Below are 22885 nucleotides of genomic sequence, written 5' to 3'. Positions count from 1 at the left end.
GGGGCTGTGTGCACAGGGCTGCACCCACTGCAACAAGGGGATTTTCTGGACTAAGGGAATGACCAGTGAACACATCCAGACCACGAAATGTCAAGCCTCTGGATATACAGGAGGCCTGGGGCTGGTTTTATGCCAGAGAGATGCACCAACCTAGCCAGAAGTCAGATGCCTGGTGGGCAAAGGCTCCAAGCGTACCCAGGTGGTTATTCAACACCCTTGGGAAGATGGTGAGAAGACAAAGGAAAAGGTGAAGGGGCTGTGTCCAGTGGGGTAGGGTTTACTCCCAGCTCAAGAGAGAAAAAGCAGAAGACCACTGCTTCTGAAGAGGAGTTCAGTGCTCATGAAGGGGGTCTCCTGGTACACTGCTGCTTAGGATGAGGACATACCAACACAAGGAATGCAATGTGAGTACAGATTCACACTGCAAAAATAGGGCACCTCTCATCATTTGATTGGATAGGGCTGGGTGACAGGTGATAGGCTGGACTGGATGATCATAGAATCACAGAACCAAGCAGGTTGGAAGAGACCTCCAAGCTCAGCCAGCACAACCTAGCACCCAGCCCTGGCCAATCAACCAGACCATGGCACTAAGTGCCCCAGCCAGGCTTGGCTTCAACGCCTCCAGGCACAGCCACTCCACCACCTCCCTGGGCAGCCCATTCCAATGCCAATCACTCTCTCTGCCAACAACTTCCTCCTAACATCCAGCTTAGACCTGCCCTGCCACAACTTCACACTGTGTCCCCTTCTTCCATTGCTGTCTTGCCTGGCAGCAGAGCCCAACCCCACCTGGCTACAGCCTCCCTTCAGGTAGTTATAGAGAGCAATAAGCTGTGCCCTGAGACGACTCTCCTCCAGGCTGCACACCCCCAGCTCCTTCAGCCTCTCCTCACAGGGCTCTGCTCCAGGCCCCTCCCCAGCTTCATTGCCCTTCCCTGGACACCTTCCAGCACCTCAGCATCTCTTTTGAATTGAGGAGCCCAGAACTGGACACAGGACTCAAGCTGTGGCCTGAGCAGTGCTGAGCATAGGGACACAAGAACCTCCCTTGTCCTGCTGCCCACACTGCTCCTGAGCCAGCCCAGGATGCCATTGGCTCTGCTGCCCACCTGGGCACTGCTGCCTCATCTTCATCTCCTCTCTGCCAGCACCCCCAGGTCCCTCTCTGCCTGGCTGCTCTCAGCCACTCTGTCCCCAGCCTGTAGTGCTGCTTGGGGTTGTTGAGGCCAAAGTGTAGAACCCTGCACTTGGCCTCGTTCAATCTCATCCCACTGGCCTCTGCCCACCCATCCAGCCTGGCCAGGTCCCTCTGCAGGGCTCTCCTACCCTCCAGCAGCTGCACACCTGCTCCTAGCTTGGTGTCATCTGCAAACTTACTGATGCTGGACTCAATCCCCTGGTTTAGATCATCAATAAAGATGATGTTGAAGGTGTCTTCCCACCTGACTGATTCTGTGATCTGCATGACTCAGCTGAAAAGTCAAAAATAATGTTCCACTTGGAACAATCAAAACAAAAGGTTGTTTTTTTCTCTACTTCTTAATAAAATGCAAAGCCAAGAAGTGTCATTTTTTATCATTTCACAGCATCCTGTTTGAACAAAAGTGAAACTCTTTGCTTTGCAGGAGATCCCCTTAACTCTTTTACAAACAATTCCCCTTTTTAATGCCACTTTCAAGTCAGAACTTCAAATTTAATTTAAAAAAAATGTCAGTAGTGAGAGCAGTGGCATTTGCAAATCAAAACATTTCATTCCTGAAGTGTCAAGTGAAATGTTTTCTAATTGTGGAATATTTTATTGCTTTTTTGGCAAAACCAGATGAATTTCATTTAAATTTGAAGATAATTTCAGCCCTTGTGGGATTAATTTTTTTTTATAAAGTTGTTATAGGCTGAGAAAAATTCATCTAATGAATAAGGAAATGGATGGAGGGAAGCATTCATGAATGCAAAAGTAAGAGCTAAGAGGAGATTACTTGAAATATTACTTGAAATGGGATGAGTTTTAACAAGGATAAGTGCAGGGTTCTACACTTTGGCCACGACAACCCCAAGCAGCACTACAGGCTGGGGACAGAGTGGCTGAGAGCAGCCAGGCAGAGAGGGAGCTGGGGGTGCTGGCAGGGAGGAGCTGAAGATGAGGCAGCAGTGCCCAGGTGGGCAGCAGAGCCAATGGCATCCTGGGCTGGCTCAGGAGCAGTGTGGGCAGCAGGACAAGGGAGGTTCTTGTGCCCCTGTGCTCAGCACTGCTCAGGCCACCCCTGGAGTGCTGTGTCCAGTTCTGGGCTCCTGAATTCAGGAGAGATGTTGAGGTGCTGGAAGGTGTCCAGAGAAGGCCAACAAAACTGGGGAGGGGCCTGGAGCAGAGCCCTGTGAGGAGAGGCTGAAGGAGCTGGGGGTGTGCAGCCTGGAGGAGAGGAGGCCCAGGGCAGAGCTCATTGCTGTCTGCAACTACCTGAAGGGAGGCTGTAGCCAGGTGGGGTTGGGCTCTGCTGCCAGGCAAGACAGCAATGGAAGAAGGGGACACAGTCTGAAGTTGTGGCAGGGCAGGTCTAAGCTGGATGTTAGGAGGAAGTTGTTGGCAGAGAGAGTGATTGGCATTGGAATGGGCTGCCCAGGGAAATGGTGGAGTCACTGTGTTTGGAGGTGCCTGGCTGGGGCACTTAGTGCCATGGTCTGGTTGATTGGCCAGGGCTGGGTGCTAGGTTGGGCTGGCTGAGTTTGGAGGTCTCTTCCAACCTGCTTGGTTCTGTGATTCTATGATCAGTTCCTCAAGCACCACTTCCAGGAGCTATCTTATTGATTTTTTCCGTGAATGCCCTTGACAGAGAAAGTAGAACTCTGTGAATGCTTCTTGAGGGCAGGAGGTAAGGAAGCACTGCCACTAAACATGAAGACTGGGATATGTTGTAGGAAGGTCCAGTCGCACCTGGGCCTACAGTAAGACACAAAAGGCAGCAATATATTGAATTCCAAGGTATGCAGCAAGACTTCCAAGGTCACACATTCAAAGATTAAGAACAACTTCTGTTCTGAGCAGGACTTCATTAGCTGAAAAGAAATGAAGACCGAGAGAAATGTACTAGTCCATCATAGGACAACTCCAACCATTCACACAGTACAGCCACAGAAATGGCAAACATTATTCTGTGCTCAAAAGGGAGGAATTTCCTGTACCCATCAGACAAGGCCTCCATGTCAGCTTCATCAGAAGTTACTGATGTGTTATACAGCTCTTGGTTGTCTTCCTACAAAGATTAATTCAGGATGGAGCTGATGCAAAGCAGATATTTGAGGGCATGAAAGGTCTTCATATCCTGCCTTGCAGCAGGAGATCTGAAGCTTGCTGCATTTGTCTATTGAAAAGAAGGCTGAGCTGCTGCCTGCATTCTAGGAGGAAAAGCAGCTCTTGTGGTTAAAATCTTACACAAAAGTGCAGGAACAGGCTACAAGTAATGTAGATGGAAGCCACAAGCAGCACACCAAAGAAAGTGGTCCAAAGGGAGAGAAAAAGTTCAAAACCAGGCTCCTCTTAAGCTTGTTAAGCTTATGGCAAGGATGAAATTGCAGGGCACTTAGAATATCAAGCAGGATGGTGAGCCAGACAATCCTTTCCAGTCCTATGGTTCCTAACCTATGCCAATCCCAGCAGGGCAACAGCTCAGTGGCTTTTCCTTTTGTAAGGTGCACATCTTGTTCTCTGGGACTATCACTGATGCAGAGAAGGTGATGAAATAGTATGGTGTGACACAAGTGGCCAGCCACAGCTACGAGATGAAGCTCTGATGCTGGATCTCCAAGGATCTCCAGTAGACAGCTCACAACCACTCCATAAAAGAGGAAGGAGGGAAAAGACAAAAAAAATCAAACAGCAAGTCCAGTGTAAGTGTATCTGTGGTCTCTCTGAGAACTTGCTAGGAGCACAAAAGGTGCTACTATGTACACTGCACACTGCAAGATAATCACTCAGTGCCAGAACCGGGTGTTTGAAATCTGTGTCCCAGTCATGGGGACCTATGATTCAGGAAGGATTTGACTCCACAAGAAGTTACACCATTTGCTTCCCTGAGGAGGTGAGGAAAATTGCCAAAGAGCCTGCTGGCCTCTTTGTTGCCCAAAGCTGGGCCTGGACTTGTACTAGATACAAAAGTGTAACCCTAAGATTCAGATGAGTACCACACCAAAATGCTGTGTCTTTGCTGTCTGTGCTTGCAGGAGCAGCTGCTTTTGTCGGCACAGGCAGCAGGCAATGCAAACAGCTGAAATGTGTTTTGCTGCTGCCTTTTAAACTTTCTTGCTTATATTCATGCAGTGAGGGTACCAGAAAGCATCCTGGCTAACACACAACGATAGAACTGCAAATAGTAGGGGGAAACAGACAATCAACTTCCATCTGCTGAAAAGACCAATCCCTCTACTTCCACGCTGAACTTTTAGGGTGCTCGGGGTTACACTGAAGGGGGGAGAGGGTCTACCTTCTCTCTGTTTGCATCTCTGGGACAGCCTTGAACAAAGCTTCACACATGTATGTGAAGCTGCATTTTTTCACAGACGTGAAAGAAACACTCCCTGGGCACCGTCAGGGGATGATCAGATGACTCAAGGGCTAAATGTTCTCACAGATTTTCCCTTTCAAGGACAGTCTGTTGCACAGTCTCTGTTTCTCCTGCAAGGAGGGCCAGAACTGGTAGCTCTCATCAGTCTGGTTACCAAGGGATTTAGTTTATCACGGGCATGGCATTTTCACGCCTGGTCCAACCACCTGCTGCTATCAGGATAATGCCTTGGCCACGTAGCACAAGAGGTGCTGTGCCACTGAAGGGTTGCTCATCAGTGGCCTATTTCTAGCACCCCCTGTGCCACCATCTGCAGCACTCACAAGATAGGGTGTGGGGAGAGGAAGCTACTCCCGCACCAGAGTAGCTGCCATACAAAGCCATATGGTCACAAGAGGCTGCCGGCGTCTCACGGGCTGGGGCGGCGTTACCTTTGTGCTAGCAAAGGGAGAGCAGAGGAGCCTGACATAAAACCTCTCCTGAACAGTGCTGCCATTTCTGCTCTCACACTGATCCTGGCATGGCATCAACTATCTCTGTACATTGGCTGCCAGCATGACCATTCCTCCCCCAAGTCCCAGCATCAGCTCTCTCAGTTCTCAACCCAAGACACCTTCCCAGTCAGCAGGAGGCTCTTCTCTCTGTAATCCCCTGATAAAACACATGTACAAGTGAAACATACACCACATAAAGATGCCACAGAAGGATAAACAGACATGATGGCAGAGGACTGGGTGACTGAAGGGTGAAATGACTGAATACCTGGCATAATCTCCACAGCAAAACTGGGCAAGAGATCAGCAAGCAGCCCTGTCCTGCCTAGAAAAGACAGAAGGAGGAGAACAAGGAGAGAGGTTACTGCAAGAAAAACATAGTCCCCAGCCCCCGCCTCAGCCTCCAGTCCCCTTCCTCATCAGCCCACTTGCACGCCGTTGAGTGAATTCCTGTCAGTCATAGATGCCATCCTGCTCCATGCCTGGGGTTTGCCTCTGATGAGTTCTGCCATTTCTGTGTCCTTGTATTTTATCTTTATCAGCAGAGCTGGGGAGAAATAATCTGGATCAGAGCTTCTCCCATCTAGACACAAAATAACAAGAATCACAGAATGGTTTCGGTTGGAAGGGACCTCAAAGCTCAGCCAGTTCCAATCCCTCATCATAGGCAGGGACACCTCCCACTAGAACAGGTCACTCAAGGCCTCATCCAACCTGGCCTTGAACACCTCCCTGGGCAGCCTGTGCCAGTGTCTCACCACCCTCACTGCAAAGAACCCTTTAGCACACAGTAACATCTCTCTGGAGTGACACTCTACACATGCAAAAAGCTCCTGGGAATGCATGGCAGCACTCCAGCAGCAGGAGCGATTGTAAAGGTACTCGTGCAGTTTGGATGCCCTTGGCGAGTCAGCCATATGCAACCGACACCTGTAGGTGGCGCTCTCTGCGTGAGGGCTCTGCAGGGACAGCTCCAGGAAGAGGACTCTGGAAGTCACCATCGGGTACTTAACCTGCACAAGCAGCTTGGCAACACTGAGCAAAAGAGGCCCAACTCTCAAGCAAAGATAACCAACCAGGGAAGAACTGGGGTAGAAATTCGTGGAACCCCTTTGCAAGGAGAGAATAATAACTAGACAGACAGACAGACAGATAGATAAAGGCAAGTCGGCTTCTAACTTACAGAATCACAGAATCAGGCAGGGTTGGAAGGGACCACAAGGAGCAGCCAGTTCCAACCCCCCTGCCATGCCCAGGGACACCCTACCCTAGAGCAGGCTGTACACAGCCTCAGCCAGCCTGGCCTCAAACACCTCCAGCCATGGGGCCTCAAACACCTCCCTGGGCAACTCTGCTAGTTTGAAGCAGGCTAGAATGTTCTGGTGAGAAGAACTAGATTACAGGCTGTGAAAGGGAAACAAGGCTGATGTCTACTTCACTCATAGGCTTGCTGAGAGATACAAGAAGAAGAATCCAAACATAGCTAAAGTCACTTCTCATGCTGGGGAGCTCCGAGCTGCATCTCTCTCTAACCTCATCCTCCATTTCTCTGCCGTCTCTCTGACTAATCCACTTTGCTTCCTAACCCCCTGGCCAAACCTCCATTCTTCCTTGGCACTGGGGTAAAGTTGAGAGGGGTAGGGGGAAGGTGAAGGGGTGGTTGGGAGCCCCTCCTGGGGACTCAGGTGTCTGGGAGGGCTGTTGTGTTTCTGTATTACCTTTTCCCTTGTCTATTCCTGTCTATAGCTGTATATACTGTAACTATCTGCTTGTCTATTGTGCCAGCTGTAAATATAAGCTTCATTTAATTTCCAGAGCTGCTGAGTCTAGTCTGGGTGATTTCCAAAGTGGGGAGGGGTGGGAACACCCAGACGATGACAGCAACACATTCCAGGTTCTCACCACTCTCATGCTGAACAGCTTCCACCTCACATGCAGCCTGACTCTCCCCACCTCCAGCTTTGCTCCATTCCCCCCAGTCCTGTCACTCCCTGACAACCTAAAAAGTCCCTCCCCAGATTTTTTGTAGCCACAAGAAGGTCACCTGGGAGCCTCCTCTTCTCCAGACTGAACAGCCCCAACTCTTTCAATCTGTCCTTATAGCAGAGGTTCATAGTCAAAACTCATAGTTCATAGTTTCAAATTCATTCAATTTATAGTTAAAAGTTCACCAGCTTTGCCTTAGAGACAGTTGCTAGGATATGGTGTCCAGGATATTGTACTTGGGGCAAGATAAAGTCTAGAGCCTGTGCATCTACCTGGGAGCCTCCTCTTCTCCAGCCTGCACAGCCCCAACTCTTTCAGTCTGTGCTCACAGCAGAGCTGCTGCAGGCCTCTTAGCATCCTCCTGGCCCTGCTCTGGACACGCTCCAGCTCCTCCACGTGCCTCTTGTAATACAATGAATACAAACCAAATCCAATCCCACAGGCAGCTTGGTGCTTACTTGCTTTGGCACTCAGTGTCAGGGGTATTTCCAACACACAGTGCTCGGCTATAGGCCACACATACTGGTGTGTCACAGAGCAGCTCTGCACAGCTGTGCTCTGCACTCTTCATATAGCACCAGGACCATGCTAGATCTTTTAAAGACAAGCATAATATAGGATAGCTGCACTCTGAAGAGAGACATACTCTATGAATTATAATGAAACACCTATGGGAAAGCCAGTGCAAAAGTGGTAGAAAGCTACCATTAACCTCCCGACACAGCCTTCAGGTCCTTCAGATCCTGTTCAATGTCTTTACTGATGATCTGGAGCAGGGGATTGAGTCCAGCATCAGTAAGTTTGCAGATGACACCAAGATAGGAGCAGGTGTGCAGCTGTTGGAGGGTAGGAGAGCCCTGCAGAGGGACCTGGCCAGGCTGGATGGGTGGACAGAGGCCAATGGGAGGAGACTGAACAAGGCCAAGTGCAGGGTTCTACACTTTGGCCACAACAACCCCAAGCAGCACTACAGGCTGGGGACAGAGTGGCTAGGACCTGGGGGAGCTGGTAGAGAGTAGCTGAAGATGAGGCAGCAGTGCCCAGGTTGGCAGCAGAGCCAATGGCATCCTGGGCTGGCTCAGGAGCAGTGTGGGCAGCAGGACAAGGGAGGTTCTTGTGCCCCTGTGCTCAGCACTGCTCAGGCCACACCTGGAGTGCTGTGTCCAGTTCTGGGCTCCTCCATTACAGAGAGATGTTGAGGTGCTGGAAGGTGTCCAGGGAAGGGCAATGAGACTGGTGAGGGGCCTGGAGCAGAGCTCTGTGAGGAGAGGCTGAGGGAGCTGGGGGTGTGCAGCCTGCAGAAGAGGAGGCTCAGGGCAGAGCTCATTGCTGTCTACAACTACCTGAAGGGAGGCTGTAGCCAGGTGGGGTTGGTCTCTTCTGCCAGGCAGCCACCAACAGAACAAGGGGACAGAGTCTCAAGCTGTGCCACGGGAGGTCTAGGCTGGATGTTAGGAAGGAGTTCTTGCGAGAGAGAGTGATTGGCATTGGAATGGGCTGCCCAGGGAAGTGGTGGAGTCACCGTCCCTGGAGGTGTTGAAGCCAATCCTGGCTGGGGCACTTAGTGCCATGGTCTGGTTGATTGGCCAGGGCTGGGTGCTAGGTTGGACTGGCTGAGCTTGGAGGTCTCTTCAACCTGGCTGATTTTATTACTCTAAGCAGCACTCAGACACAATGATGAACTGGATGCCAAGTTCCTTAGCTTCTAATCTGTCCTTGAAGTGTTAGCATCAAAGTCCCACTGCACTGTCCATCTTTTCTCAGTGCTTCAGCGGAGGTGCTCTAGAGATCAAAAAGCCTCATGGATGCCTGGTGAAGCCATAATAAACATACTCTGAATGTTGGCAGTGTATTGCAACCAGTTGCAACTCACTGAAGCTGTCTAGCACTCACAGTAATGCCATTATGACGCAGTGCTCCTGGAGGCTTAGCAAAAGATACAATGCTGATCCTTCAGATACTTTACTACTTTGAAGGAGGACTCTTGCCATCAGTCTACTGCAACGTTTTCATCTACATGCAGAAAGAGGTTCGTGACTTTCTTTGCTATTTCCTGAAAGGATCAGTTGTCCAAACTCCTCAGGGCTACCTTGTTATGAGAAAAGTCCTCACGTGTGCTTTCTGACTGTGCTAGTTTGAGGCTAACAGGAATATCTTAATGAGAAAAATTAGAGTATGGGCTGTGAAAAGGAAACAGTGGTGATGTCTGCTGCACTCATAGGCTTGCTGAGATGGATAAAAACAAGGACACAAACATAGCTAAGGCAGAGTCTCTATCTGTCAGTCAGTGTCTGTGTTTTCTCCCTGGGCTTCTGCTGCTCTCTGTAACCCAACTAATCCTTCTGCTTCTAACCCTCCCTTGCTGATCCTCCACCTCCAACCTCACCATGTACATAAGGCAAACTCTGGGATAAGGTAGAGGAGTGGAAGGTGGAAGGGTGGTTGGGAGCCCCTCCTGGGCACTCTGGTTTCTGGCAGGGCTGTTGTGTTTCTGTATTACCTTTAACTTGTCTATTTCTGTCTCTAGCTGTGACTATTGCAACTCTCTGCTTGTCTCTTGTGCTAAGCTGTGAATATAAAGCTTCATTCCTTAACCCCCAGCCGGCTGGGTCTAGTCTGGGTGATTTCATAAGAGTGGGGGGAGGGGCAGGTAACTCCCAAACCATCACACTGACAACATAATATAGGTACGTATACAGCACGTGTGGATTAAGTCCTGGGTGCCACAAGTGGGCTCCAGCCACACGTGCCAAATGTATGCCTTGTGTCACAGTATGCAAGATCTGCATTACAGTCCATGTACACATTGAATATATCCCTTATTTTCTCAGTACACACACAGAATACACAGTTGTTGCATAGGCCTCTGTGTGCATCATAGAGTCATAGAGCCATAGTGTCAGAGCCATAGAATCAACCAGGTTGGAAGAGACCTCCAAGATCATCCAGTCCAATCTATCACTCAGGCCTGTCCAATCAACTAGTGCCTCATCCACTCTTTTCTTGAACACTCCAGAGCACACAGAACACATGGGCAGATGCAGGCACACAGCTTGCCTCCCAGTGGTGCCTTCACACGAGCTCATGTGCAGCCATAGCCTGAGAACAGACACCAATGGACAAACAGCTGGAGGTATACAGCTAGTTTAGGGCTGAGATTGCTAGTGCCAGAAATAAAGAATCATGAACCAACCAGGTTGGAAGAGACCTCCAAGCTCAGCCAGTCCAACCTAGCATCCAGCCCTGGCCAAGCAACTGGACCATGGCACTAAGTGCCCCAGCCAGGCTTGGCTTCAACACCTCCAGCCACAGCCACTCCACCACCTCCCTGGGCAGCCCATTCCAATGCCAATCACTCTCTCTGCCAACAACTTCCTCCTAACATCCAGCCTAGACCTGCCCTGGCACAGCTTGAAGCTGTGTCCCCTCATACTCTTGCTGCTTGCCTGGCAGAAGAGCCCAACCCCACCTGGCTACAGCCTCCCTTCAGGCAGCTGCAGACAGCAATGAGCTCTGCCCTGAGCCTTCTCTTCTGCAGGCTGCACACCCCCAGCTCCCTCAGCCTCTCCTCACAGGGCTCTGCTCCAGGCCCCTCCCCAGCTTTGTTGCCCTTCTCTGGACATGTTAAAGGACACAACCAGAAAGAGCAGAAGACCCATCTCAGGAGTCCAGATTCAGAGCCTGCTTTATTTTTAACCTACCCAAAGAGCCTTGGTCCCTACTAGTGCTGGGTCTCACAGTGCCTCCTGATTCCCAGGAGGAACCATATGTTCAAGGGGGAAGAAAAACCTCTCCAAAATGCCAGTGATTGAGAACCTGGCAACTCGCTAAAAGTTAATCAGCGTAGTTCCCCTGCTCTGCCTCTGAGCAGCCAAGTAGTTCCCACTCCTGCAGCCTCACTCACTCTGCTGAGGTGCATGGGTCCCGCGGATGCCAGCCCAGCTTGCACTGCCCAGTGCGAGCACTTAGGGAATCCATGGCACCTGGGAGGGTGCATGGCAGCGGCGACCCCCACCACAGCTCAGCCTGAACTCTGCTGCCTTGACCAGCCCACCGGACAGCCAGCAAGCACAAAGCCCACCTCTGGACTGCTGTGCCCCCAGCAGCTTTCAAGGCACCACAGCTCTCCCCTCCCCCAGTCCTGGGACTAATTAATTCACTTCTCAGTGAAGACAACAGGGGGAGGCTGCTGGCCGCAACGGTGGCCCCGCAGTTGCCATGGCAACATGAGGCTCCCTACCACTGCCTCTCACTGAAGGCAACTTCCCTCCTGCGTGGCCAGCAACAAGTGGAGCAAAGGCTCCCAGCCCACCAGCCAGGCAGCCAAGCTGTGCAGAGGCAGGGCAGGGACACAAGGGCCACCACTGGCTCCCACCTGCCTGCCCTGTGCAACCCTGGCCTGGGGAGGCCACAGCCCGTCCCGGGCAGAGGGGAGCCCAAGATGGCAGGCACCACTTTGGCTCACACAGTGCCCAGAGCTGTGCCAGAAGGCAGGGTTTCAGTAAGCAAGGTCTCTTTTTGGAGCCTGGCTTAAGTGCCAGCCAGGAGGAGGCCACAGCAGCTGTGGCCAGCACCACCCAGACTCTCTGTGCCCGGGCTGCTCCTCCCATGGGCATTAACCTCGATTCACTTCTCTCCTGCACCTTTTCCTTTTTTTCTTTTTCCTTTTTTCCTCCTCTCCTTTTGTTTTTCCTTCCTTTCCCAAGGCAGAGGGCTTGGGGGCTAGACTGCAACTGGTGAGCAGGAAACAACCTAGTAAAGTGTCCTGCTGAAAGAGCATCCGAGTATGCCACCTCTGCACCAGCTCTGCCCACCCGAGACAGGGCTGCGGGCACGCCAAGACACGGCTAGGCACAGCAGCCAAGTCACAGTTCTGGGCCTGCACCTACAAGGGTTACATCTCCTCTCTGCAGGTCTCACCACTGAACCCCAGCAGACACTCCTGAGGGACAGGAGGAACAGAAAATGGCCCCATTTACCAGGGCTGTTCTGGAGAGCTCTGCTGGAGAGAGGAGCATGTCCTCATTGCAGCACACTTCTGGGACACATTTTCACCAAGCTGCTGGGAGGTTTTGCCTGTCCACAGTGGCCTCCCACTGGGGATCTTGCATATCCCAGGCCCCAGCCAGTGTGACAGAACCTGTGAGACCCCAGTATGAACTGGCACACACAGTGGAAGAGGGTGGGAGAGGAAAAGCTCTAAGGGGGTGCAGAGCAGCTCCAGAACATGCAAAGATACAGAAGAGGTAGGCAAGGACAGAAGCTAATACACAGGAGGTAGGCAAGTGATGTAGTGAGGGAACCAACAGCAGCACATCAGGGAGGACCTGGAGTCAAGGCAGACAATTAGCAGAGAGTCTGCAGAGAAGAGACACAAAAATAATGAGGGTAAGCAGTAAAGCTGCAAAGAAATGATGGCTTGAATAAAGCAGGCAGAAGTGCACCCAGGAAGATGGCAGCTGGGTAAACACAGGCATGCAGTAAATGCTGGCAATAGCCCAAGTGTGAGAAATATGGGTTAAATGTGGGAATAATTGTTTAACTGGGCTCCTGTTGAGTGCTGCCTCCTCAGCCTCCCATCCACCTGCACCAGTGGGACCACAGGAGACAGAAGCTACAGAGGGAACTTTCTTCCTCAGCAGCAGAAAACTTTGCCAAGTTGTGCCATGTCAAAAGGCCCCTGGCACAAGACACTGCTCTGAGGGGAGGCTGGAAAGCACAGAAGAGGAAGCATGGCCCTTGTAAATCAGAAACTTCTTCACAGAAGCTGCTGTGAGATTTATTGGGAGACCATAGCTCTGCAGTGAGTTTCTCCATGCTCCCCCTGCCCAGAGTAAACTTTATCCTTTCTTCCTATCCTTCTCTTCAATTGGGGAAAGAAACAGCAGCAGCCCTTCTTAGAGATCAAAGTTTTAACAGGCAGCAAAGACCTCCAAGGAGGCTGTTGCCATAGCTACCTTAGTAACAGAGGTCTTTTAATCATGCCCGCTCCTTTGTGAGCAGCGTGTGGCTGTCGCTGGCAAGCAAGGAGGAAAAGAGGGGCAAAAAACCTCGGCAACAAGTAACACTTCCAAACGGTGTGAAATAAATAACTAGGAGAAGGCTGGGCTAGGATGAGGGGATTGGCCCTAGATTACAAAGGCAGCAGCACACTAGTGCAAGACAGGGCAACGGCTGTGCCCAGCAAGGACAGGACAAGCGCTCTGGAGGTGGGAGGACATCAGCAGCTCTTCGGCCTTAATGCCTTTCCTGGATCTTTGAGTGGAGGGCTCCTGCGCCGATCACTTCCTCCACCTGCTGGCACTAGCCACCTTTGGCCACCAAGGCACAGCTCGAGGCTGGAGAGCCCTTGCCATGAAGCTGCTTACAGACACTCCCCGGCTGAGGTCTGGCCCTCATTGCTAACACGTGGCCAGCAGCACTGACATCTCTGCCAACTGCTGGGACCAAGTACTGCCTCAGATGCTACTGGCAGCTTTTCAGCACAACAGAGCAAAACACTAAAACCATCTTCTTGCAAGGGAAAACTTTGCCAAGTGCTTCTCTGTCTCCAAAATTCACATCAACTTGTATAACACAGCCTCTTCTGGCACACGAGAGACTCCAAACCTGACTGCATTTATACCAGCTATGAGTCACTATGCTGAGTAAGAAAGTGTCTTAATAGCATTGCACACCACACACACACACATCCCACCAGAGATTTATCCTCTCTGAAAGCCAAGGCATGTCTCTATTAGTACATTAATTACTCTGAAGTATGCTGTATGGATACGTAGCTGCATTATTCCCTACCTAGGAGTGCCAGACTTGACAAAGTTTGGGTTTAGCCTATAGCAATATTGGCTGGTTATATAAACTACCTAAGATACCAGTTTGCCAGGGTTAAGTGAGAGCTGACTTTGGAAATTAACAAAGCCTTCAAGTGATAATTGTTTTTATATAAAGCACAACAGCAGAAGCCAAAGCTTCTACAAGAGTCATTATAGAATCAGGAGGCTCAGGGCAGACCTCATTGCTCTCTATAACTCCCAGAGGGGAGGTTGTAGCCAGGTAGGGTTGGTCTCTTCTGCCAGGCAACCAGCTACACAGTCTCAAGTTGTGCCAGGGGAGGTCTAGGCTGCATGTTAGGAGGAAGTTGTTGGCAGAGAGAGTGATTGGCATTGGAATGGGCTGCCCAGGGAGGTGGTGGAGGCACTGACCCTGGAAGTGTTGAAGCCAAGCCTGGCTGAGGCACTTAGTGCCATGGTCCAGTTGATTGGCCAGGGCTGGGTGCTAGGTTGGACTGGACGATCTTGGAGGTCTTTTCCAACCTGTTTGGTTCTCTGCTTCACTAATCTATAATTTATTCACGTAATATTAGCTGCCAAACAGCGTGGAAAGAGGCAGACAATAGCTGTCTAACAAAGCACGTGGATCACTAACCAAAGCCTCACACCAACAGCTGGGATTAGTGGATCGCTTTCCTGCCTCTTCCAGCAACTTGACACATCCTTGGGAATGAATCCACTGTTTCGTGAAGCATGTCTAAGCTATGAGGAGTCTTGAAATGCAAACACTGCTGCACTTGCACAGAGCTAGGCACTTCAAGGCAGCCAGCTGTGCCTAGCTCTAACTACAGCCACCACTCTAGGCTGTACCAGCTGGGGCAGGCAGCAATAGCACTGCTTTCACAGGACCCTGCACTTCATTAGTAAATTCTCACTCTCAGAAAGGCTTACTGGGTTGCATGCAGTCTCATGCAATGAAGCTAGACTGCTTCCTCGTGTGAGCTGGGTCACACGAAGCTGGGGTGCAGTATCCACTGCCACTTCTCCGTACGTCTGATTTGAAGGTTACTCTGGGGGCCCTGCATCCACTGCACTGCTACACACACCTGCAGCTCTCTTCAGCTAAGGCTGCACTGAGTGACTTTACTGAAGGCCACTGACATTCTCATCTAAAAAGTAGTGCACAAAGGCTACAAATAACAATTTAATAGCAGCCTCTGTTTTGAGAAGCAGGATACCTAGCTGCCATAAATGTGGACTTAAATTCAGCATTCAGCCTCTTGGATTCAATACACTGGTTCTGAAGAAAATGAAAACATAGAAAGTACTGGTGCAAATGGATTGTGATGTCAACAAAGGGCACTACATCTCTGGTAACACACAGGAGGGCAGAGTGTTACTTGACTCCTCTTGTGGAACTGTACTAGCCTAGTCTTGCTGCAGTAGAAGCAAAGTTCATATGGTTTCCAGCATGCCTGGCCTCGTCTGGAGATGCCAATGCCACCAAAATACAAATAAAAGTGTAACAGACTCACAGAATCATAGAATCAACCAGGTTGGAAGAGAGGTCCAAGATCATCATTCTGGTTAGTGATCCATGTGCTTTGTTAGACATCCATCGCCTGTGTCTCTCTCCACGTGGTTTGGCAGCTAATTTTACATGAATAAATTATAGATCAGTGAATCAGAGAATCAACCAAGTTGGGAGAGACCTCCAAGCTCACCAAGACCAACCTAGCACCCAGCCCTGGCCAAGCAACCAGACCATGGCAGTAAGTGCCCCAGCCAGGCTTGGCTTCAACACCTCCAGCCACAGCCACTCCACCACCTCCCTGGGCAGCCCATTCCAATGCCAATCACTCTCTCTGACAACTTCCTCCTGACATCCAGCCTAGACCTCTCCTGGCACCACTCTAGACTGTGTTCCCTTGTTCTGTTGCTGCTTGCCTGGCAGCAGAGCCCAACCCCACCTGGCTACAGCTGCCCTCCAGGTGGTTGTAGACAGCAATGAGGTCAGCCCTGAGCCTCCTCTGCAGGCTAAACAAGCCTGGCACTTTTTTACTGTAAGTTCTTCCCTTACTCTACAGGAAGTTCACTCTCAGCCAGTCCCCTAAGTTTCTGAGACACAGACATTCCTACCCCTCTCCCCTGCGCTAGGGAGGGTTAAACTCCCTGATTAAGCAGAGGCTGTTACTCAATGGTCTTTTCAGCATTAAGCACATGCTTAGCACCAGGTACATGCTGAGCACTAATGGATATAAATAAATTATTTTATGTATAAAAATAAATGCTTATACTTATGGAAATAAATAAATGCTTATCCAGTGGCACTGAGTGCACCCTCAGCAAGTTTGCTGAGGAGAGCAGGCTGTGTGGTGCAGTGGACTCACTTGAAGAAGGGATGTCATCCAGAAGGATCTTGACAGGCTTAAGCAATGGGTCAGTGACAACTGCATGAGGTTCAACAAGTCAAAGCGCAAGGTCCTGCATCTGGGTTAGGCCAGTCCCAGGCACAAATACAGGCTGGGTGCAGTGTGGGCTAAGAGTAGCACTAAAGAAAGAGACTTGAGTGTATTAATTGATAGGCAGCTGCTCAACATGTGCAGTGGAAGACTAGGCTGGATGTTAGGAGGAAGTTTTTGGCAGAGAGAGTGATTGGCATTGGAATGGGCTGCCCAGGGAGGTGGTGGAGTCGCTGTCCCTGGAGGTGTTGAAGCCAAGCCTGGCTGGGGCACTTAGTGCCATGGTCTGGTTGATTGGCCAGGGCTGGGTGCTAGGTCGGCCTGGCTGAGCTTGGAGGTCTTTTCCAACCTGCTTGATTCTATGATTCTAAGATTCTATGAGCTGGCAGTGTGCTCATGCAGCCTGAAAGGCAAATTGTATCCTGGACCGCATCAAGAAGAGTGTGTCCAGGAGGTCAGAGAGGTAATTCTTCCCCTTTACACTGCTCTTGTGAGATCCCTTTGAGCACTTTGAATACTGTGTCCAGTTCTAGTGTCTCCATCGTAAGGACACAGAGCTGTTGGAGCGAGTCCGGAGGAGGGCCACAAGGATGATCCAAGGGCTGGAACACCTCTGCTGTGAGAACAGGTTGAGGGAGCTGGAGTTGTTCAGCTTGGAGAAGAGAAGACTCCAGAGGGACCTTAGAGCTGCCTTTCAGTAGCTGAGGGGATCCTACAGGAAGGCTGCAGAGGCACTTTTCATGAGGGTGTCTGGAGACAGAACAAGGTGGAATGGTTGAAGCCGAGGCAGAGCAGGGTTAGACTGAAGCTTAGGAAGAAGTTCTTCAGCACGAGACCCTGGAATAGACTGCCCAGTGGCTGTGTGCTCGCTGGGGTGCTCAAAGCCAGACTAGCAGCCAATTCTAGTTGAGAAGCATGAGAGGCATCCCTGCCTGTGCTGGGGAGGTTGGGGTAAGATGATCTCCGAGGTCCCTTCCAACCTGAGCCATTCTATGATTCTACAATCATGTTTTCTGAGACAGGCTTAAAATGAAGAGAGCACACAGGGTTCTCTGATGCTACCTAGACTTGTCCATCTGCTTTGTGTGTCAACACAACACATCCAGGTGACACGACTCAACAGCTTGGCATTAATGTGAAACTTCTATTTCCTTTTCTGGTTTGATTTTCCTGTCTTCCCCTACTGATAACATGAGTGGCTGGAACCTCTGCTCTGTTCAAAATCTAACCTATCCTTAAATCATGCAACAACCACAAAATTAGCAATCTAAATTGTATTTGAAAGTCCACTGTTAAGCAGAGAGCTAACAGCTTCTTTGACATTGGGTCCCCCCATATGACACCAGGTCTGCTGGCAGCAGAAGGGGTGCACCTCTCTCCAAGTGGAAGAAGGTTTCTATCACAGGGGTTGGCTGGGATCATTAATCATGCTTTAAACTAGGTTGGAAGGGGGGGAGGGTGGAAGCCAGGCTTACTACAAGCAAGCCTGAGACAACTGTGGGGCCATGTGTCAGCTCCACTGGTGGCTCAGGGGAGGTAGGTAACAGTGAGTTGTGTGCTGGAGAAGAGGCAAGAGAGGCATAACAGGGAGGGAGGCTAACAGGAGCCTTCAGCCTGTTACCCTGCAGCACCCTGGGGACACACAAGAACTCTTTAAATCTTGCAGAGATGGACCATGGGGATCAAGCAATGAGGAATCAGCACATGCAGAGCTTACTGCTAGGTTGGGGGCCACAGAAGGGGCTGGGAATGGTGACACAGCAGGAGTGGAAGCTAATGGACTGACTCCCTCCCTGAAATGCTTATACACCAATGCACAGAGCATGGGGAATGAGCAGGAGGAGCTGGAGATCTGTGTCAGGCCGAATGACCATGATATAATTGCCATCACTGAGACATGGTGGGACAGCTCCCACGACTGGAATGTTGTCCTGCATGGCTTTGTACTGTTCAGGAAGGACAGACCAGCAAGACGAGGTGGGGGAGTTGCCCTCTATGTGCGAGAGCAACTGAAATGCGCTGAGTTCTGCCCAAGGCAGGGGGCAGAACAGGTTGAAAGCTTGTGGGTAGGAATTAGGGGATGTGGAAAAGGAGATGATGTAAGTTGCAGCAAAAGAGGTTCCACCTCAACAAAAGGGGGAACTTTACTGTAAGGGTCCCAGAGCACTGGCACAGGCTGCCCAGAGAGGTTGTGGAGTCTCCTTCTATGGAGCCTTTCAAGGCCTGTCTGGATGTGTTCCTCTGTGATCTGTGTTAGATAGGATTGTCCTGCTCTGGCAGGAGGGTTGGACTCGATGATCTCCTTGGGTCCCTTCCAACCCCTCACATCCTGTGAGCCTGTAATGTGCTTTGGCAATCACAGTGTCTCTCACAGACACAATCCTTCCACTGCTCCCACTCCACTAACGGGAAGTTCAGGTTCCACCCAAAGAGCAGCAAACAACAAAACAATAAACAAAACCCTTTTACCCCATGTCTTTCCTGAGTGGAACTGCTCTAATCTATACCTGTCTGAATGCAGGATGATAGAATATTAAGAAGTGGTATTTTCACTGCTGGCTGATTCCATCTATGGGAAAAGGGAAAGAAAATTAAAAGAAGGGGAGCAGAAAGGCAGAAAGAAAGCAAGAGAGGAAGGAAAATGGGTAGGTAGCATGGAACTGCTCCAAAAGCTGGAATGCTGCCTTCATGCTACCTAGGAAAAGAAATACACACAAGCTGCTTTGAACAGCATGAGGCAGAACAAAGCATGCCCACGACAAGAATGCTTTCATGCTGCTGCCAAACTTAGCAGAGTGCTCTACAAAGTGCAAGGTCAGATCCACAGGCTGTGGTAGACAGAAAAGCAGATGTGGTCAAGGTAATGCAGGCCAAGCTAGGTGTATCTGCAGAGCACAACCACAATGAACTGGGGCTGGGGACATCATCAATCCAGCTTCAGAGGAGGCTATTTCTTTGTTTTCTCCTCACATATAGTCTTCTGCACACACTGAAAAATAGATTCGTCCTGTTACCATGGCACTGTTTTGTCACTGGTGACTGAGCAGAGTCATAGACACATACAAGAGGAAGACATCATATCCTGAACAGGAAGGTGAAAAAGGGACTAAATTCAGCAAGCCATAACCACAGAATCACAGACAGGTCCTTTGGAAGGGCTACATGACAGCTACAGCTGCCACCCAGCAGAGATAACCTCGGCAGAACACGTCGGTCTTGTGCCTGTTAAAGGCAATGTATGATACATGGTCACACTGTGCGTTTAGACAGGGCTACGACACTGTCTTCTGGAGGAACACATTCTCCAGTTGTCCACTGCCTGACTGACTCCTGAAGGAGTGACAGGAGCTGATGGTGGTGTTATATTCGATCAAGCATTCGACCTGGTTTGCTCTGTGATGACAACTACAGGACCAAACATAAATCCCAATTAAACTCTGACCCCAGCTAGCAGGACACTTGACAGACACGTTCTTTCACATGCCTCACAAATCACCTTCACACTACAGACCCTAGCTTTTTAACATTGCCTTCACAGGATGGACAGAATCTGCAGACTCACAAACCATCCAAGCAGGCTGACAGGCAAGCACTGGCATCAGCAGCTCTTAAGGTTAGGTGGGGAAAACTCACCACCTTCTCTTGGGGCATTGTAACAGTGAAACACTAGAGCTAGCCCAAGGCAGGGTCAAAAAATGCCCCTGCTTTCTCCACTAGCTGGGGTGGGTGACTTCTTGACCTTTACAGTGAGTTGGACTGTGGAAGCCATTACCAAAAGCTAACTTTGCAAACAGGAAAGAAACTGACCCTGCTGACAGTACTGCTCAAGGAGTTAAGCAGAAGCACAGCCAAGCACCTACTGCCGAGAGAACAAGCCCCTGCAGTGGCAGCATGAGCTCAGACCTGACTAGGGTCACTGTGAAACTGCACCTTTCAGTGGAAGAGTGCAGTCAGCCAGATGGAAGAACCTCCCAAACTGCCACACTCAAGCAGATCAAACACAGTGCTTCTTGAAACCCTCTCAGGGATACAAAGGCAGTGAGAGAAGACTGCAAAAGGCATATGATTTGATATCTTCTGGGTGTCTATTTTTAGAAGACTGTCTCAAGTGCTGCAATTTCATGGGTTCATGCCTTAAGAAACAAGGGTTCTGACTTGCCACAGCCCTGCATTTTCTGCAGTCATTTATGACTGTGCAATGTGTGAGTGGGGTGGGTGCAAACATGACTATTCTGGTTTCGTAGCATTTGCCACCCACTTTGCCTAGGTGTGAATGACTGCACAAGGTGCAAGGCAGTGGTGAAGGTACTGAGGGGACTGTTTTACACAGATCTGACAGCCATAGTAATATGGTGCACAAAAGTGTAGAGAGAGCAAGAGAGCAGAAGGAAAGATGTATCGGCTCTATGCTGAGAAAGGAATGTGACAAGGAGGCTTACCAAGCACAAGCAGCTCCACCGATTCTTCATTCTTGCCCTCCACATCATCTGGTGTGATAATAAGGCAGTAATAGAGCCCACTGTCTCCCCACATCAACTTCCCAATCTGAAGATCTGCATCTAAGAGGCAAAAAGGAAACATCAGGCTTTCCCTTTAACACCCACAGGAGGAGTGAAGCATTGAAGGAATTGCATCCATCTCTCAGTCCCAAATCCATTTCTCCCTGGGAAGAAGAGGGGTAAACTTATCCAGAGTATCACAGCACCCAGGCAAAACCAACAGGCTCAGGACTCTGTGGCTTTACGTGGGAAGGCAGGTTAATGCCACAGAGGCAGCTCACTCTGCAAGTGCCAGGAGGTAACTAATGCCACTCTCTGTCCTTCCTTCTCCGACCCCACCTGCAGTCCTGGGGGCAGTTCTGAAGCCCCCAGCAGAAGCAGGACATGGAACTGTTGGAGCCAGTCCAGAGGAAGCCACCAAGATGCTCAGAGGGCTGCAGCAGCTCTGCTATAAGGACAGGCTACAAGAGTTGGGGCTCTGCAGCTTGGAGAAGGCTTCAAGGAGACCTTGGAGTGGCCTTCCAGTATCTGAAGGGGGCTACAAGAAGGCTGGGGAGGAACTACTGACAAGGTCTGGTAATGACAGGACAAGGGGGAATGGGTTTGAAGTGGCAGAGGGGAGATTGAAACTAGATGTTAAGAAAGGGTCCTTTGCAGCGAGAGTGGTGAGACACTGGCACAGGTTGCTCAGGGAGGTTGTGGCTGCTCCCTCCCTGGAGGTGTTCAAGGTCAGGTTGGACGAGGCCTTGGGTAGCCTGTTCTAGTGGGGGCTGCTCCTGCCTATGGCAGGGGGTTGAACCTGGCTGATCCTTGAGGTCCCTTCCAACCTAAGCCATTCTGTGACCTAAAGCCTGGGGTCCCAACAGTATCCATGCTGTGTAAGAAGGGCTTAGACAGCGTCTCATCTACAGCGCTTCACTCAAGCATCAGATAGGTGACATGGCTACAGGAGAGAGTGCTCCCCTTTGCTGAGGCTGGTCACATGCTTTCCTCACCAAAGGGCCTCCACTGCTGGTGAGGTGGTTTCCTGAGTCAAGCAGAAGCCTTGCACTTTTGAGGGACAAGGTTTCTCACACAGGCTTCCACACCAGATGTTTAAGAACTCTGCCAACCCTCATCTCCACGCATCTGGACTGCACCCCATGGGAATCTCTGCCCTTCACAGTGCCCAAGGCTTTTCTGAGGGCTTAGGTTCATGACAAAGTAAGCTGGTGAACCCCCAGAGCAGAGCAAACATGAGATGCAGGACAAGTTTACTATTTTGGAACCATGACAAAAACCAGCAGAGGCTGTAATGAAGAAAAGTCCAGCCTACAGGGACTGCTTTCACCTTGCTGGCATCCCTTTCTTCATGAAAACCTACAGACAGAGCAATATGCAGAAGGCAGGGGGAAAATCCTCCCATTTCATCCAAGGGAAAAGAATGCTGTATCAGGATTGGAGAGCTGCATGGATCTGGGCAGAGGGAAGTGCCTTTGGGTCTAGGGCATGAATCCTAAACATCCGATACCCAGCAGCTCCCTTCCAGCAGCATTTCCTGAGGGAGTTAACTGAACAATTACTGAGAGCCTGCAGTATGCCAAGCTGCTAAGGGTCCATTCCAACCCCCACCAATGATCACTGGCCAAGAGAGTTACCGTGGACAATGCTGATATCCCTTTCCTTATAGAAGTCCCCTATGGTGATGGCTGATCCTTGTTTGGAAGCCACGACACGGACTGTCCTCCTGCTGTCCACGCAGTCCAAGTAGGGATCCCAGTCCAGGTTTCTCTTGCTCATTGTTTGTAAACCAGAAGTCACCATACCCAAAGCTTCTCCCATCCGGTCTTGGCAGTAAGACTTAAACCTCCACTGCACCACAGCTGGCTGGGTGGAAGAAGTAGAGAAATGGCAGCGAAGCAGAGCAGGCTGAAACAACATTGCCACCTTCTTCTTCTCAGGCACGGTGACTTGCAACCCTTCCACCTCAGCTGAAAGACAAAAACATGAGTGTCATATGCCTCACCATTGCTGGAAGTGGAAGATACTGCATTTCATTCCAGCATCATTCTCTCTGCACACACCAAATTCAACTGCATGTCTCTTTCGGGGGCTAGAGTGCAACACTCCCCAGTG

General features: G+C 50.4%; 1 protein-coding gene across 6 annotated transcripts in view; it reads right to left on the bottom strand.

The window, feature by feature from the left end:
* Positions 1 to 22885, bottom strand: part of ILDR2 (immunoglobulin like domain containing receptor 2) — a 57973-nt gene that overhangs the window by 23696 nt on the left and 11392 nt on the right. For 4 of the 6 annotated variants that reach the window (XM_064152256.1, XM_064152251.1, XM_064152252.1 and 1 more), the window contains exons 2-4: positions 22408 to 22740; positions 20711 to 20830; positions 5322 to 5378 (exon numbers count right to left, since the gene is read on the bottom strand). In XM_064152256.1, coding sequence (XP_064008326.1) covers positions 5322 to 5378; positions 20711 to 20830; positions 22408 to 22740 — 510 coding nt within the window. The remainder of the gene's footprint in view (positions 1 to 5321; positions 5379 to 20710; positions 20831 to 22407; positions 22741 to 22885) is intronic. The other 2 variants (XM_064152254.1, XM_064152255.1) reach the window with 1 other exon arrangement.

The sequence above is a fragment of the Pogoniulus pusillus genome, chromosome 12 (genome assembly GCF_015220805.1).
Source record: "Pogoniulus pusillus isolate bPogPus1 chromosome 12, bPogPus1.pri, whole genome shotgun sequence".
Lineage (NCBI taxonomy): Eukaryota > Metazoa > Chordata > Aves > Piciformes > Lybiidae > Pogoniulus > Pogoniulus pusillus.
The sequence above is the reverse complement of the archived record's forward strand: the minus strand, read 5'-3'. Positions and strand labels throughout refer to the sequence as shown.